The 15,392-nt window shown below is 47.9% G+C and overlaps 1 protein-coding gene across 2 annotated transcripts in view; it reads right to left on the bottom strand.

Annotated features, from left to right (window-relative positions):
* Asb18 (ankyrin repeat and SOCS box containing 18) overlaps positions 1-15,074 on the bottom strand; it is a 61,056-nt gene extending 45,982 nt beyond the window's left edge. For both annotated transcript variants that reach the window (XM_040753053.1, XM_021234188.2), the window contains exon 1: positions 14,830-15,074. In XM_040753053.1, coding sequence (XP_040608987.1) covers positions 14,830-15,034 — 205 coding nt within the window. In that variant the 5' untranslated portion in view covers positions 15,035-15,074. The remainder of the gene's footprint in view (positions 1-14,829) is intronic.
* Positions 15,075-15,392: the final 318 nt, after the last annotated feature.

Genomic DNA, 15,392 nt, shown 5'->3' with positions numbered 1-15,392 from the left:
TTCCAAGTCAATGGGCAAACTCCTGGCTTTAGGATCCTGTTTCTTGTGAATTGGGGGTCTTGAACTGCTCCTCCTGGCTCCCGGTCCTTCTCTTTATGGCTCTAAGGGTTCTTCTTCCTGCTGTCCAGCTCAGAGGCAGTCAGTGCCAAGGGTGTGCTGATGTTTGTACCCAAATTTAGGTGACACAAATGTAGCAAGTTATTTGGAGTTATTTTAAACCATCAAAGCATGTCTGTACAGAAGGGTGACTTGTGCCAGTGAAGGGTGGGTCAGTTCAAGTTCACTTACTTGGGCTTCCAGAACCCCCAAGTCCTTCCTGGAGTCCCCAAGCAACTGTGTTTTGTCACCCGGGGTCTCCTTTGATCTCTGTTTTGAAGGTTGAACACATCTGGTTCGCCTCCACGCTGGCCCACAGTTGGCTTGATTTTTCTTGGCTAGTGTTTTATTTCCCAGTTATTTGTCAACATTAGCAGTTACATTGAAGGTGGGTGTGGCTTTCACAGCTCACACAGCCTTAGTAGACCTTTCTCTTCCTCTTCCTGTCTCTGGTGTCGCCTTTAAAATCGTCTCTCTCTTTTTGCAGTGAGGGTTCACGGATGTTCTGACCAAGGAGCTGGTCTTACCTACAAATGCTTCTGATTGCTGTTCTCTCCTGGAAAGAGGATTGCTAATGAATTCAATCTGTTCCAAGTCAGCAGATACAATCATTTTATACGTTCTTCAGACGAACTAACAAATGGTACCACTTTGACGGCTGCAAGCATTGTTTGTATGGTAAACATGGCAGGGCACCATACAAATGGAATGGCAGAGCATGGGGTGAATGGAGGAGGAGGAAGGGAAAAATTTAGTTAGGAGAGGATGCTCAGCTTTGGTCTGAATGACAGAATGAGGAGTTGCTTCTTCACCCTTGAGACAGGTGGTAACTGAACTTGAATATCATACTGTAGAGACTATTACTTGGAAATTTAAATAAGAAGCATGATGCTTTGTCCACAGGAGGAATGCAAATTTGCCTCTCCTAACTGCATCTTGCCATGGAGATGGCTGACGGCTAATGAGAATTTCTCCCCCCACCCTCTAGGTCCAGTGAGATGAAGGGGAATTCTACCTTGAGGTGACAATGGGTTGCCCACATGGTGGAATCTGAGAGGTGATTTTTATCTTCATGGGGTGCCAAGATATTGGTTTTCTGTAACTAAGTTGACAAAAGATCACAGTTTTCTCCCAAATATCATATAAATATTCGTACTCTTGGGATTCTGTGGGACAGTCCAGTTGGGTCTGAATGCTGGGCTGGTGACTTGATGACAGGGCTGGTCTCTTTCTCTTCAGGGACAGTTTTCTATGCATCTCAGGCAAGAGGAAGGGCTTCCAAAGCAGGGTATTGCTGCCATCTTCCTATGCTCTCAAGGTACAGCCAGTGCTTGGCTGTCTTCTTGGGTAATTGGAACCTGTCTGGTGTCCTGCTGGGGTCAAGAGCTCAAGTCAGTGACAGTCACAGGCATGTGGACACTTTGGAGTCTCTGCATGCACTCTGAAATGTGCTCGTTTACATTGCTGGCCCAGTCAGTGAGGCCCTTTCTGTAAATGGCACTGTGGTGGCTTGAATGAGAAATGTCTGTCACAGGCTCAGGGGTTTCATCGTTTAGTTCCCAGTTGGTGGCGATGTTTGGGGAGGTTATGGACCCTGCAGGTCTTACTGGAGGAAGCATGTCCCTGGGAGTAGGTTTTGAGAGTTCAGAGCCTCAGCCCACTTCAAGTTTGCCCTCTCAGCATCTTGTGTGCGGTGATCTCTCAGTTCCTCGCTCCCCCCCCCGCCTGTTGCCACATCTTCCCCGTCGTTGTGGCACCATCACTCTCTGGAAACATAGCCTGGATGAAGTTCCTTTTGGCCACGACATTTTATCACAGTAATGCTGCCCCCCTCTAGATTCCATTGGACCCCAATGTCTTCCAACAGCCCCACAGCTGCAGGCGGGATGGAGGGCTTCCTTCCCCACCCCTTTCCGGTCATATTGTCTCTGGCAGTGTCTGAAGGCCACCTTCCCTCATCCCGAAGTCTGCGTTCACTTTTATTGTTGGTTTAAGTAGGAAGCCTGGCAGGTGCACACAGCTCCCATTTTGACATCCAGGACGCATCTACCCAAGTTAGTCGCACAGACATTAATATGAAGAATGTTAAAGTGCCTTAACCTTTCCTCTGAATGACAATGTGAATACAGCACACCTCATTTAACAAAACATTAAAACATTTACTTCCTCAGATCAAGTGTATCTATTAATAATGACTTAAATTATCTGTACCAATTTCACATTATTAAGAAATCTCATTTCCATCCTGCAGAGGAACACAACACGGGGGAGGGGCGAGAGAAACCACCTCTGTAACTTATTTCCCTGATGTGCTACACAGCCCAGCGCAGACGAGGAAAAGCAACAAGGTTTAGCCCTATCACTGACACCATCTCTGCTAAAGGTCCAGCACCATTTGCACAGACAGCCCACAGATGCGTCTTGGTAGCCAAATTGCAAAGATGCCCTTGAATGTGAACTGCCACTGTGGCTGAAGGCAAGGCGGAGCCACCAAATACTTCTTGTGCCAGACCAGGTGGCAGCAACATTGGCAGGGCATTTATAGACTATAGGGATGGTGCTGGAGAGTCTGTCACAGGGCATTCCATACCCAAGGAGGTGATGTTTTCTTCACTACTGTCCTGGGGCTTTAATGACACGGTGAAATTGCAGCTTCTGCCTCTTGAGACAAATTGCATGTTCAGTCTGATTGTTTGCTATGGATCTCACACGGGGAGCAGGATGCTTCCCTCTTGAAGCTGGTTTAGTCTGATTGTTGTGCTGAGCGAGCTCTGTGACCCTGTTTGAAATCAGAAGTTCCTGGGGTCTCGTCCCATTCTTTTACAAAGGGCCAAGTAAAGCCAATTTCATCTGATGGATGGAACATTCTTTGGACATCTTTATTTAAAGTCTTCTTTTGTTACATGTATTGATTTATTCACTGCGTGTATGTTACATGTATTGATTTATTCACTGTGTGTATACATGTCTGTATACACGCACATGTGATTGCCTCCTAGTTCATGTGCCAGTGAGCACCCCAGCAAGCACTATGGGGCATGTGTGGAGGTCAGAGGAAAGGTTTCAGAGTCTATTCTCCTCTTCTCCCATGTGGGTCCCAGGGATAGAAATCAGGTTGTCATGTCTGCAAGTGGCACCCTCCTCACTGAGCCATCCTGCTGGCTCTGGACTTACTTCTTAGTGGAAAAAATGACATTAAACTCCAACAGGAAAAATTACATAAACTACATGGAAATTTTACTGGAGAGATGTGTCGGTATTCAGGCCTGCCCTGGGGTTCTGACAAGACACGCCCTCAGCTGCTGCCACTAAGAGCACCACCTATGCACATTCACTATGTTCCCCTTTAAAAGGGCCCTGCCCACCTCCCATCCTCCTCTCTTTCTCTCCCTCTTCCACCCTCTCTCTGTGCCCCTCTTTCCTCCCTCCTGCTGCTTCTGTCCCCGAGGCCTGTCCCCCTTCCCTTTTCTCCCCTTTTATGATCCCTTTCCCTAATAAAAAAACCCTCTGCTTGAACCCTGTCGCACGCACCGCATCTTTCTCTCGAGCACTGCTCTTCTTAAATTACAACAATGAGGACGTGAGTTCAGACCCCTGGTCCCCACAAAAGTGGCTGACATGGTGGGCATGACCAACCGCCTGTACTCCCAGTGCTGTGGGTAGAGACAGGAGATTCTCCAGCTCTGGATTCAATCAAGAGAGCTTGCCTCAATATATGAGATGACAGGCAATCAAGGAAGACAGCCAACACCAACCTCTGCCCTCCACATGCACTCACGCCTGCACATACATGCACTTCCACACACATCTGAACATAAACATGCGTGCCAGACACTTGTACACATGCAGGAAACGGGAAATGTAAGTTAGGGAAGGAGGATATAGCTCAGTTGGTAGAGTGATTACTTATCGTGTATCAAGCCTGGAGTTCAAGCCCCAGCACCACGTGAAACTGGATGTGATGGAGCACGTCTGTAATCCCAGCACTCAGGAGGAGTCGTAACTGGAATTGCATCATCGGAGGCCTAAGCATTTGTGCTTTGAGTACCTAGGGTAAGGTAAGGTGTCAGAGTAGCTGAAGGCCACAGCAGGCACCTTCCAAAGGTGGCACATGAACAGAGCAGTGGAAAGCTGGTGTATGCTTCCTCCCGGATTGTTGCAGGGGAACAGACCCCGTCATTTTTATTTGAAACGGAGGCACAGCACTATGATGTCAAGGGTGTCATCTAAAAGGTGGCATTCTGGAGTTCAGATGGAAGGGATATAGACAGAAAACAAACCGGCCTGGCAGAGGGCCTGAGGGTTGGGGCTGAGGGTTGTCACAGGCTGAAACCCCCACTTGGAAGGAAGGCTTGACACTCCAGCTGTCAGGGCCCTTAGGATCTGGCACAGCTGTAGACAGTCACCTCACTCACTAGTATCCTTTCCAATGTTGCCAGGAGTGATGATGACTTAGGCACCAGTGGGGAGACCCTGACATTTTCACCTGAAAACTGTGACAAGCCACATGGACTTCAAAGCTGCAGGGTCAGACTTGTGTCAGCATGTGTTCTGGGTGTTGATCCTAGCCAGTATCCCATGAGGCCAGCTATCCCAACTGATATGCTGCCAACACCCAGAGAGCCTGAAGGTCTCAGAGGCTGAGAGGGTTTCAGGACTAACTCCCTTGTTGAGGTGAAGTTTAGTTTTCTAGCCACCTGAGGCGAAGGACCAGGACTTTCTTTCTCATTTTTTTGGAGTGTTCCCAATTTGTTATAGACTTGATTCTTTTTCCAGATCCATTGAAAAATAATTACTGGAGAAAACAAAATGAAAATAGACTTAGACGTCCATGAACCATTCCTGCATCAAACTGCTGCAGACGTTTCTCAAGGCTAGCAGTCGATGTCAGTGTCAAACACTTCCCCGACAGACACCTGCCTCCCAGCAGGCTCAGGGTAGCACTGTAATGTGGATCAGCCTTTGGAGTCATATCTGACAGGTGAAAGGAGACAGGTAGAGAATGGCTGGGGTGGGCAGGTCTTGCAGTGTTTGCCCTAAAATGTAAACCATGTGCCAATTGCATAGAGGATGCCAAACTTTCTCTGTGAAGTACCAGACAGTAAATGTTTTAGGTTTTATGGGCTGCATGGTCTCTATCGGCAACTACTCAGCTTAACCTTTGGGTTATAAAAGCAGCTAGAGATTATTTGTAAACAAAGAAGGTGGCTGTATGCCAATAAAACTTTATTCATAAAACCAGTTGTCTGACTTTTGCTGTGGGAAGTAGGGACTGTCTTAGTCTCTTTTCCTGTTGCTTTGATGAAATACTCTGAGAAAAACAATTTAAGAGAGAAAGGTTTTATTCTGGTTCATAAAGAGTGAAATTTATCATGGTGGGGCAGTCAAGGTGACAGGAGCTTGAAGCAACTGTCACATCACATCCACAATCAGGAAGTGGAGGGTGATGACTGTGTGTTGCTGCTCAGCTCCCTTTTCCGACTTGTACAGCTCCCTTTCTCCAGCAAGGGAATGGTGCTGCCCACAGTGGACACGCCCATTAGTGCATCTATCAGGTGATTCTAGTCTGTCAAGGTGACAAAGAACGCCAGCTGTCATGGAAACCTTTGCTAGTTTGTGGGAAGGATCACTGTATCAACTCATCACCAAATCTGCTTTCCACTCCTTCTTGCCAATGGAACATGTTCTTTGTTACAAGGTAAAGTGTGACTCTCCCATGGTAACCAAATGCCCAGACATCCAGGCACCACCCCGTCTCTACCTTGGGTGTACAGAACTTGGATCTGTAAATTCATGTCTTTCACAACTCATCCTGGAAAATGTGGGGTAGTTATTCCTTTGATCATTTAAAATATTAAATTTATTCATTTGTTTTGCATCCCAACTGCAATTTTCCCTCCCTGCTCTTCTCCCATTCCCTCTCCCTACCTCCCCTCTGCCCCACCCACTCAAGCCACTCCTCCTGTCTCTGTTCAGAAAGGGGCAGACCTTCACGGTGTCAACAGAGCATGGCATTTGATCATTTTTTTCCCTGCCCCATTCTGTCTGGTTCTTGGACCCAGCTGTAGATGTCAGATTTTTATATTATGTGACAGTCCTTGGTCATTTCATTTTCATTCATTTTCCTTTCTGTTCTTCAGGCTGGGAACTTTATGCTGGTATGTTTTCAGGACTGCTGTCCCTCCTCCCCCCTCCATCTCCTCTTTGATCTGCTGCTAAGTCTTTCGTAGATGAGCACAAGATCAGTCCAAGCTACAAGGCAGGGGGCCATGCTTGGGCACATGGCACTGTCCTAAGGATTTTATCAGTAAAGGAGGAAGAGGCGGGGAAGGAGAGGTGTGTCTTGGCATCAGCCTCTCGACTTCCACTCTTCCTGTGTGTTACAGCTCCCATTCCTCCGCCGTGGACTTCAGGAGACAGTTCCGTGTCTCCTCTCTGCTCTGCTCTCCTCTTGATTCTTTGGTTCCGCTTGGGTCCTGCTGCCCTGTACAATGCCCCACACCCTGTGTGCACCTCACCCACCGCCGCTGTGTCCCTTCTTTGTCATCACAGCCTCTCGACAGATGCGCAGCCATCCGAGGTCAACCTGAACATTCCGCAATCCACCCCGTCTGTGAACACTGGCCACTGTCTAGCTGGGTGTGGAGAAGAAGGCCAAAGCTGGCTCCCCCTCGATATCCAGGTTCTGGCGCTGGTGTCAAAAGGCAGTGCGCATGGGCCGAGGAAGGCAGAAACTGGCCGCAGAGGGTGGGCCTGCCAAGGCATTCTGCAACGTTTCCAAGGAGCTGGAGTCGTCTTGGGAAGGCAGAAAACCTCTCTCCTATTTCCCCTCTTTCCTTTTGTTCTTCCCAAACGAAACTCTCCAGCGGCGCTTGGCAGTGATGCTAATGGGAGGTGCCATCAGCATACATTACCGTTTTATTAGTCTGTTTCTCCATTTTGATTCTGAAAATATCCTGATTTAGTCTAATTGCAATTTCACTGTGTTCCACAGGCAGGGACAGCAGGGACGGTTGTGTGTGTGTGTGTGTGTGTGTGTGTGTAGACTCGTAGACTCGACCCTGTAGGATTTTTTCTTCCTGCCCATATGTCTTTGAAGTTGGACCATTAGCTCTAAGGCATGCATTTCATCTCTTCACAGTGTGACTCAACCTGCTTCTGGGACAAGTAAGTGGCTAGGGTGTATGTCTTGCAAAAATCGAAGAAGCACTCTAGATCTAGATATTTTTGTGTTATCTAAAGTAGGAGAGGCTGCTGTAGCCATCTCATTCCTAAATAATTTAACTATATTCAAAGATAATCTGATGTTATTGTAGGAAAGTGTATTTCTAATAAATTCCACTTGATCTGGGTGAATCAATTCAGGCGGTACATAATTGAGTCTGTTAGCAAGGACTTTAGCAAGAATTTTGCAATCAGCGTTAATTAAGAAGATGGGACAATAATTTGTGCATAATTCCGGATCTTTTCCTGGCTTGTGAATCAAAGTAATAAGAGCAATGCTCAGGCTGGTGGTGGGATAGTGTCATTAGGTTCTGATTTATAAGTACTTAGAAAGGCTTAATTTCATTTTGCTGTGAGCAGGGTCTCCCAGCCCCCACTGTCTCTGACCGGGTGAGCAGCCGAGTTGGTGGGGAACATATCTGTTTCCCTTCCCTGCCATGGGTCACCTCCTGCTTCTGGTGTCTGCTCTTATTTTCCAGAGGATCATCTCATGCCCCCTCCCTCCCTCCCTCCCTCCCTCCCTCCCTCCCTCCCTCCCTCCCTCCCTCCCTCCCTCCCTCCCTCCAGTCTTTTGTTGAAATGTCAGAACTAGGGGCTCTGAACTACTAATATTGTAGCTATGTGTGAACACACACATGTGCACAGGTGCTGGTGGAGCGTGTGTCCCTGGGGTACCAGTTGTAACATCTGCATTGGGGAAAGCGCCTTAGCGGCTCTTCTTGTCCAGTGCCTTTGGGTGGGCAAACTGCATGAGCCCTGGCTGGAGGCGGGAGTACCCATACTGCACCCTTTCCCTCTTTTTTTAAAGTTAATTTTTTCATTTATTTTACATTCTGACCCCAGCGTCCCCTCTCTCTTCTCCCATTACCTCCCCCACCCCCTCCTCTGTCCCCTCCCTCTTCAATCCACCCCTTCTCCACCTCTGCTCAGAAAGGGGCAGGCCTCCCATGGGTGCCAACAAAGTGTGGCACATCAAGTTGAGGCAGGACTAAGCTCCTTTCCTTGTATCAAGTCAGGTCAAGGCAAGCCAGCATTTGAGAACAGGTTTCTAAAAGGCAGCCAAAGCATTAGGAACAGGCCCCACTCCCACTGCCAGAGGTCTCACAAGTAGACCAAGGCACACAATGATCACATACATGCAAGTAGACCAAGGCACACAATGATCACATACATGCAAGTAGACCAAGGCACACAATGATCACATACATGCAAGTAGACCAAGGCACATAATGATCACATACATGCAAGTAGACCAAGGCACACAATGATCACATACATGCAAGTAGACCAAGGCACACAATGATCACATACATGCAAGTAGACCAAGGCACACAATGATCACATACATGCAAGTAGACCAAGGCACACAATGATCACATATATGCAGAGGACCTACTCTCACCCCATGCAGGCTCCCTAGCCATTGGTCCTTAGTCTGTGAGCTCCCATGAGTAGGCCAATTGCTTCTCTGGGTTCCCTTGTGATGACCCTGAACCCCCTGACTTGTACAGTCCTACATTGCTCTCCCCAACAGGATTCCCTGAGCGTGGCTCAGTGCTTGGTTGTGGATTTCTGTGTCTGTTTCCATCAGTTACTAGAGAAAGGCTCTCCAATGACAATTGGTGTTGTTACCAATCTGATTACAGGAGATGGCCAGTTCAGGCTACCTATCCACTATTGCTAGGAGTCTCAGTGGGGTCATCCTTATAGATCTGTGGGAGTTTCCCTTGCATCAGGTTTCTAACTGACCCTGAAATGCCCCTCCCCATGAAGTCATCACTTTCATTACTCTCCCCCTCCATCCGCCCCTCAAGCTGATCCCTCATGCTTCCCATCCCCACTCAACTCCAGTCCACCCAGGAGATCTCTTCTATTTCCCCTTCCCAGGAAATCCATGTGTACCCCTTTGGGTCCCCCTTATTACCTAGCCTCTCTGGAGCTATGGATTGTAGCATGGTTATCCTTTACTTCATAGCTAATATCCACTTATCGGTGAGGACATACCATGTTTGCTTTTCTGGGTCTGGATTACCACACTCAGGATGATTTTTTTCTAGTCCCATCCATTTGCCTTCAAATTTCCTGGTGTTCTTGTTTTCAACACATGCTCTGTTGCCTTGTTGAATACTGAATGAACACAGTGAGCTTTGGTGTCCTACCAAGTGCAGCTCCAGGGTGAACTCTAGGTATCATGAGGTACCAAGGGGAGCATTAATGCTGATAAACCTCAGCTGGGTAGCTTTAACACCTCTGAGCCTCATCTGAGCTATTTTCTTCCTCAAAGTGTGAGGGTAACAACTCTTCGGGAGTGTGTTGAGAACAGCAGCTTGGTGAGGCACTGCTGATTGCCCTCTCTCTCTGAGGCAGTTTGAAAGAATATGGCTGCCAATGGGAATGGCACTATTAGGAGGTGTGGCCTTGTTCTCGTAGGTGTATGTGTGGTTGTCTTATTGCAGGAAGTGTGTCACTTTGGGCTTTGAGGTCTCATAAATGTTCAAGCTGCAGCTGGTGAAAGAGACCACTTCCTGGTGCTTGTGCAAGATGTAGAACTCCCAGCTACCTCTCCAGCACCATGTCTGCATGGACCACCATGATGATAATGGACTGAACCTCTGAACTGTAAGTCACCCCAATGAAATGCTTTCCTTTATAAGAGTTATACGGTCATGGTGTCTCTACACAGCAATGGAAACCCTATCCAAGACAGTTGCCTTCCATGGGAGGCTGGCAGTAGGTCTGGTACACTCTGCTGAGGTGCTCGCTCTTCTTTGCCTCATAGCCTGGCTTTGACTCATTCTGTGCAGCCCAGTTTTCTACCAGCCATTCGGATAATACCACCATTTCCCAGTGACCTCAAAATGAGTCCGTGGAGCTTTCAGCTGAAGGCAGGAGGTGGTCCACACAGACCTCTGTCCGAAGAACTACTTAAGGAGGCAGAGTGCCTGGGAATAGGTGATGCTAATCTCCTCCATAGATGCAAGTTCTTCTCAGAACCCTAGCCAGTCCAGTATGCAGAGAACCTCAGAGTTGACACAGACTGATCTCTTTTTCTTATTCATTGAGGAAATTAAGCTTCAGAGGACATGTTCAAAGACTTCATGGATAGACAGTGGCAAAGAGAGAACCTGGGTCACTTGACTATGAGACCTTTGCCTTTCCCATTATACTACTAGTCTGACCCTGGTAATCATGTCCCCTTTGTGACAGTAGCCATATGTGCTCTCTTAACTTATATGTCCCGTGTGGTATCCCTCTCTATGTGTAAGGAAGTATGACACAGTAGCATGGTGGATAAAGCTAAGTGTCATGGCGTCTTGGGTAAGAAGTCCCATTCACAACTGGTCTCTATTTTCACATGTAAGTGCATCTGTTGCATGTTCATGTGCACTCAACCAACCTATAGATGCTACTGGGGAGACCTCTTAATAAAAGCCCAATTAGTTTTTCTTTAGTTTCCCCCTGGATGCTTAAATGCCATTGCCTTAAACACAACAAAATACATCTATTCCTCTGTTTCCATCAGGAATTCAAGTAGCATCTTGACTTGTATATGACGTGCCCTCCGCAGAATACAGAATGCTGATACCCTTAATAATAGCAATTAGTAATCAGTTGTTTCTTAAGGATGTGATTATGGCAGTTACTAGATTGTACAGTTGATGCATCTGAGGGGTTAGGTGTGTCTTGCCACCCTCCTCTCAGCCACCCTTTCCTCCGCTCTGTATTCCAGTTGGTATGGGAAAGAAGTCAGGACAAATGATGCAATTGTCATTAGCAATCAATGGTAGGAGGTTGGCTTTGAAACATTTCTCTGCAGAAGAGCGTTGCAAATAGGTTTGCATCCATCCAGTGTGATGTCAACGGAGGAGCTTGGTTGCTCATGCCAGCGCTGTACCTCATGACTGAGCTTCTCCTCAAGGACACCAGGGAGTGGTATGTGAGCTTGGCATATCTGGTGGCATTAAAAATAGCCCAGGGAGACAGCTCAGTGAGTAGCGTGCTTGTTGCACACTCATGAGGATCTGAGTGCAGATTCCAAGCATCCACATAAAAAGCCAGGCACAGTGGGTGGCACATGCCTGGAATCCCAGAGCCTGGAGGTAGAGACAGGATGATCCAGGGTTCCGCAAGCAACATTAATTAAACTCATTAGGACAGACAACTTGATTGGGAAAAGGAATGGGATTGCCGGTGGGTCCCAAAGGATGGCTAACAGTCAACAGTTTCGTGACTCAAAATTCATATAAGAAAAAAGCATGCTAGCTTCAACTGGGGGCATTCTGCAGAGTAACTGGATGAGAAAGACTTTGTCACCTAATTAGCAACATGGTAAGAAGTGACACTTTAAAGAGACGATTCCAATATACAAATCTTAACCATTCGGGATGTTAGTAAGAGAAGTGCAGACAGGACACTTGCTCTGGCCAGGGTCCCAGCTGGTGGCAGGTGGCAGGTGGCATGACTGCAGGCTTTGAGGAAGGCCGAAAATTAAGGGAAGCCCCCGAGGAGGTGGGAGCTACAGGCAGGAGCTGGGGACGTACAGAAAGACCTTTGCCAACTGAAACAATGACCTGGCCTTCTCTTTCTAGCACTGTACACACTGCACTGCACAGGAGTCCAGAGGTCAAGGAGGAGGTGATACAGTTCATGATGTTTAGCCTCAGGCAAGAGTGCTTAGGGGCTCAGGAGGGCAAGTACATTATTTCCAATTACATCACCATCTGTGGAGACAAGACCTCTTCCTGTCTGCTCTGTGACCTGGCTCCTGGACAGATGTGTTGAGCTGAAGGTCGAGGCTGACATGCCTGAGGACCTCAGATGTGAGGAATAAGAAGCATCTCTCTAAAAGGAGCTTAAACACCACATAGCACAAGGAATGTTGGCCTAGGAAGGATACTCCAGTCACAGGCAAGGGATGGATGGTTCCAACCTTGGATTTCCATCCTCATCCATTCTGAGTTATTCCCCAGCAACAATGCCCCATGCATGTTCCTCATACTAGTGCATACATGTAATCATGCATGCATGAATGTGTAATGTCATGTGTACACATGGATACATGTACATTGGGAGGTCTGGCCAGGGAATAGCTCTTAGGGCTCAGGACCAGCACCATAGGAACACATCTGACTAGCTAGACTACAGTTGACCACAGCCAACTGTAGTTGACTACAGGTTAGGAACAATCTTGCAGCAAATGTGACTAGGAGACCATGTCCATGCTATGTAACAATAGCAAAAGGATTTAAAGGTATGGGAGACATTGGCCATGGACCCACACAGACAAGTACACAATGAAGAACACCACAGGGCAACACAAAATCCTGTGTCTGGTGAGAAAGAAAGGATAGTTAAGGGCTGGGGAGATGGCTAGATCAGTAAAGTACCCGGCAGGCCATCATGAGGACCCAAGTTCAGTTTCCAGAACCCACATAGAAATGCTGGGTGTGTCACTGTATGCTTGTAATCCTATAACTGGGTTCGCTGAGATGGATGGATCCCTGGGCTCTCTGGCCTACTAGTCTACTATACACGGTGAATTCCAGGCCAGTGAGAGACCCTGTCTCAAAAAAGCGAGATAGATGGAGCCTGAGAAACAATACCTGAGGTTGACCTCCGTGTTCCCCAGGCACACTCATTCCCTTAACACATGCACCCTCCTAATTACATATGCACCCCTTGTCCTCGTGTGCACCCATGTGAACACACACACACACACACACACGCACGCACACACACACACACACACACACACACACACACACAGCGGGGGATGGCCTGCCAGGCAGTGAAGAATTGCCAGCACACCCTCATCAAACTGGCAATTTCAATACAGATTCTCAAAGCCGGCAATGTTCATGTTCTTGGGAGCCATGGCAAAACATGTTTCTTTAGTTCCTTTTGGATTTTGGAAACATATCCTAAGAAAAGTTTGTATTTCTCTACCAGTCACATGGTTCCCAGAATTTATCTAATGATACGCCTTTGTATAAGAATGAAGACATACAGATGGTACCAAAGACTTTGATTACAGTGTTATTTATAAGAACAGTAGTATAAAGACATTCTTCTGTAGGTATTTGGCTTAAGGCTTTTGTGGTCAATCTCCACATATGATGAATTTACTTTGTTTTCTATTATGCACGCAGTGCACAGTTAAAAATAAATTAATAAAAACGTGTGTGTGCACATTTGTTTGTGCATGTAGTGCAGTGCCTACAGCAGCCAGAAGAGGGTGCCAGGTCCCCCTGGAGCCGAAGTTCTAGGCAGCTGTGAGCTGTCAGAGTTGGATGCAGGAACCAAACTTGGGTCCTCTACAGTGCACGCTCCTAACCATGGAGCCGTCTCTTCTGCCCCTACTGTCGATCTTTTGGGATATGAAAAAGCCCATCAGATAGCCCCTGGGATGTAGGAGTGGGTCTGTGACATTTACACCATAAATGGATGTGAGAACAGCCGGTCCTGGGGCAGAGCAGATGCTCTGCTCTTCTCTTGATTATTGTGTGTAATATTGAACTTGATGCTGAGGTAACACACACATCCTCAGCATGTGCTATAGACAAGTGTGCAAGCATTGTTGAAGATGAAATCCCCTGTGCCAAAACCCAGGAACGGTACAACAATGTGGCCAAAATTGGGGGAGAGGGGACCCTATGCCTGGTAACTAGAAGTTACAGAAACTGCCAGAACAAAGGCCACCAAGACCTTACACAGAAAGTGTTTCTGTAAGCTGTCTGTCTGTCCAGTGACTGTCTGTCCAGCCCAAATAGATGTGGCTCTGGTGACTTACATAATCTGCCGTTCTGGGGATGGAGCCAGAGCCTTGGGTATGCTGGGTCAACTCTGGCACCCAGGGACACCTGCAGCCTCACGCCTGTTTCTGGTCTTTGCAGTGATATCTTATGTAGTTCTTCTTGCTACAAGGTGGCTTGAAAGAAAATGGCCCCCATAGGCTTATAGGGAGTGGCACTATGAGGAGGCGTGGCCTTCTTGGAGTAGGAGGGGGTTTGGGAGTGTCACTAGGGGAGGGTTTTGGGGTTTCAGATGCTCAAGCCAGGCCAGTGTCACTCCCTCTTCCTGCTGTTGTGGATCCAGATGAAAAACTCTCAGCTACTTCTCCAGCTCCATGCCTGCCTGCGTACCTCTGTGCTCCCCACCACGACAATAATGAACCTCTGAACTGTGAGCAAGCCCCAATGAAATGTTTTCTGTCATAGGAGTTTCTGTGGCTATGGCGTCATTTCATGGCAATAAAAACCCTAACTAAGATACCACACCGCCTTGCCGCCCATCCTTGAGCACGCCTGCAAACTCCAGCCCATCGCAGTGTCTACCTGCCAATACAGCTACTGTCTTGGGGAGTCTCTTCATTTGTTGTTTACTTTAACACATAGCTATACGAGGAATGGATATCGAGGCTGCATCAGCACCCGTCGGAACCCCTGCCTTCCCTCCCCAGGGCAGGTCCCAGCATGCATTAGTAGCTGGCCTGTGGCCTCCTGCGCTTACCTAGCAGTGCGCCTGTGGGCAGCTGAGTTGAGGGCTCCTTCATCCAGTCGTCATTAGCCAGCTCTATCACGGCATCCACGGGCTCCACCTCAGTGCAGATCAGTTCCTGCACAGTGTCCTTGTCCCCAGTGGCCAGAGCAGACTTTAGTCTCCTCACTAGGTCTGAGCTGAGGGGGTAATCTGGCGGTGAGTCCCAACTGGACATTGCGGTGTCCCTGTGCAGGGGCCAGCCTTCTTTTCTTCCTCTAACGCATGCCCAATGTTAGCCCTGTCCCCGGAGCAGCTCAGGTGACTATAAATAGAACCAGGGCTGGGTTACTGTCAGCTAGCAGGGAGGGCCCAAGTTGCTGCTGCTATCTCAACTGCAGGGCTGAGGAGGCCTCTTCTCTGGGTCACTGTGAAGGCTGCTAGAGGGATGGGTAGTAGGCATTTCATTGTGTTTGGAGAAGTAGTAAAGCTATTTAGAGGGAGACTCTGGGGTGACCTTGTTTGAGAAGGCTGGATCAGTTACCTTTCTCATTGATGTAACCAAATCCCCTTAAGCAACTTAAAGTGTGTGTGTG

Source organism: Mesocricetus auratus, unplaced genomic scaffold, assembly GCF_017639785.1.
Source record: "Mesocricetus auratus isolate SY011 unplaced genomic scaffold, BCM_Maur_2.0 Super-Scaffold_100010, whole genome shotgun sequence".
NCBI classification, from domain to species: Eukaryota; Metazoa; Chordata; class Mammalia; order Rodentia; family Cricetidae; genus Mesocricetus; species Mesocricetus auratus.
The sequence above is the reverse complement of the archived record's forward strand: the minus strand, read 5'-3'. Positions and strand labels throughout refer to the sequence as shown.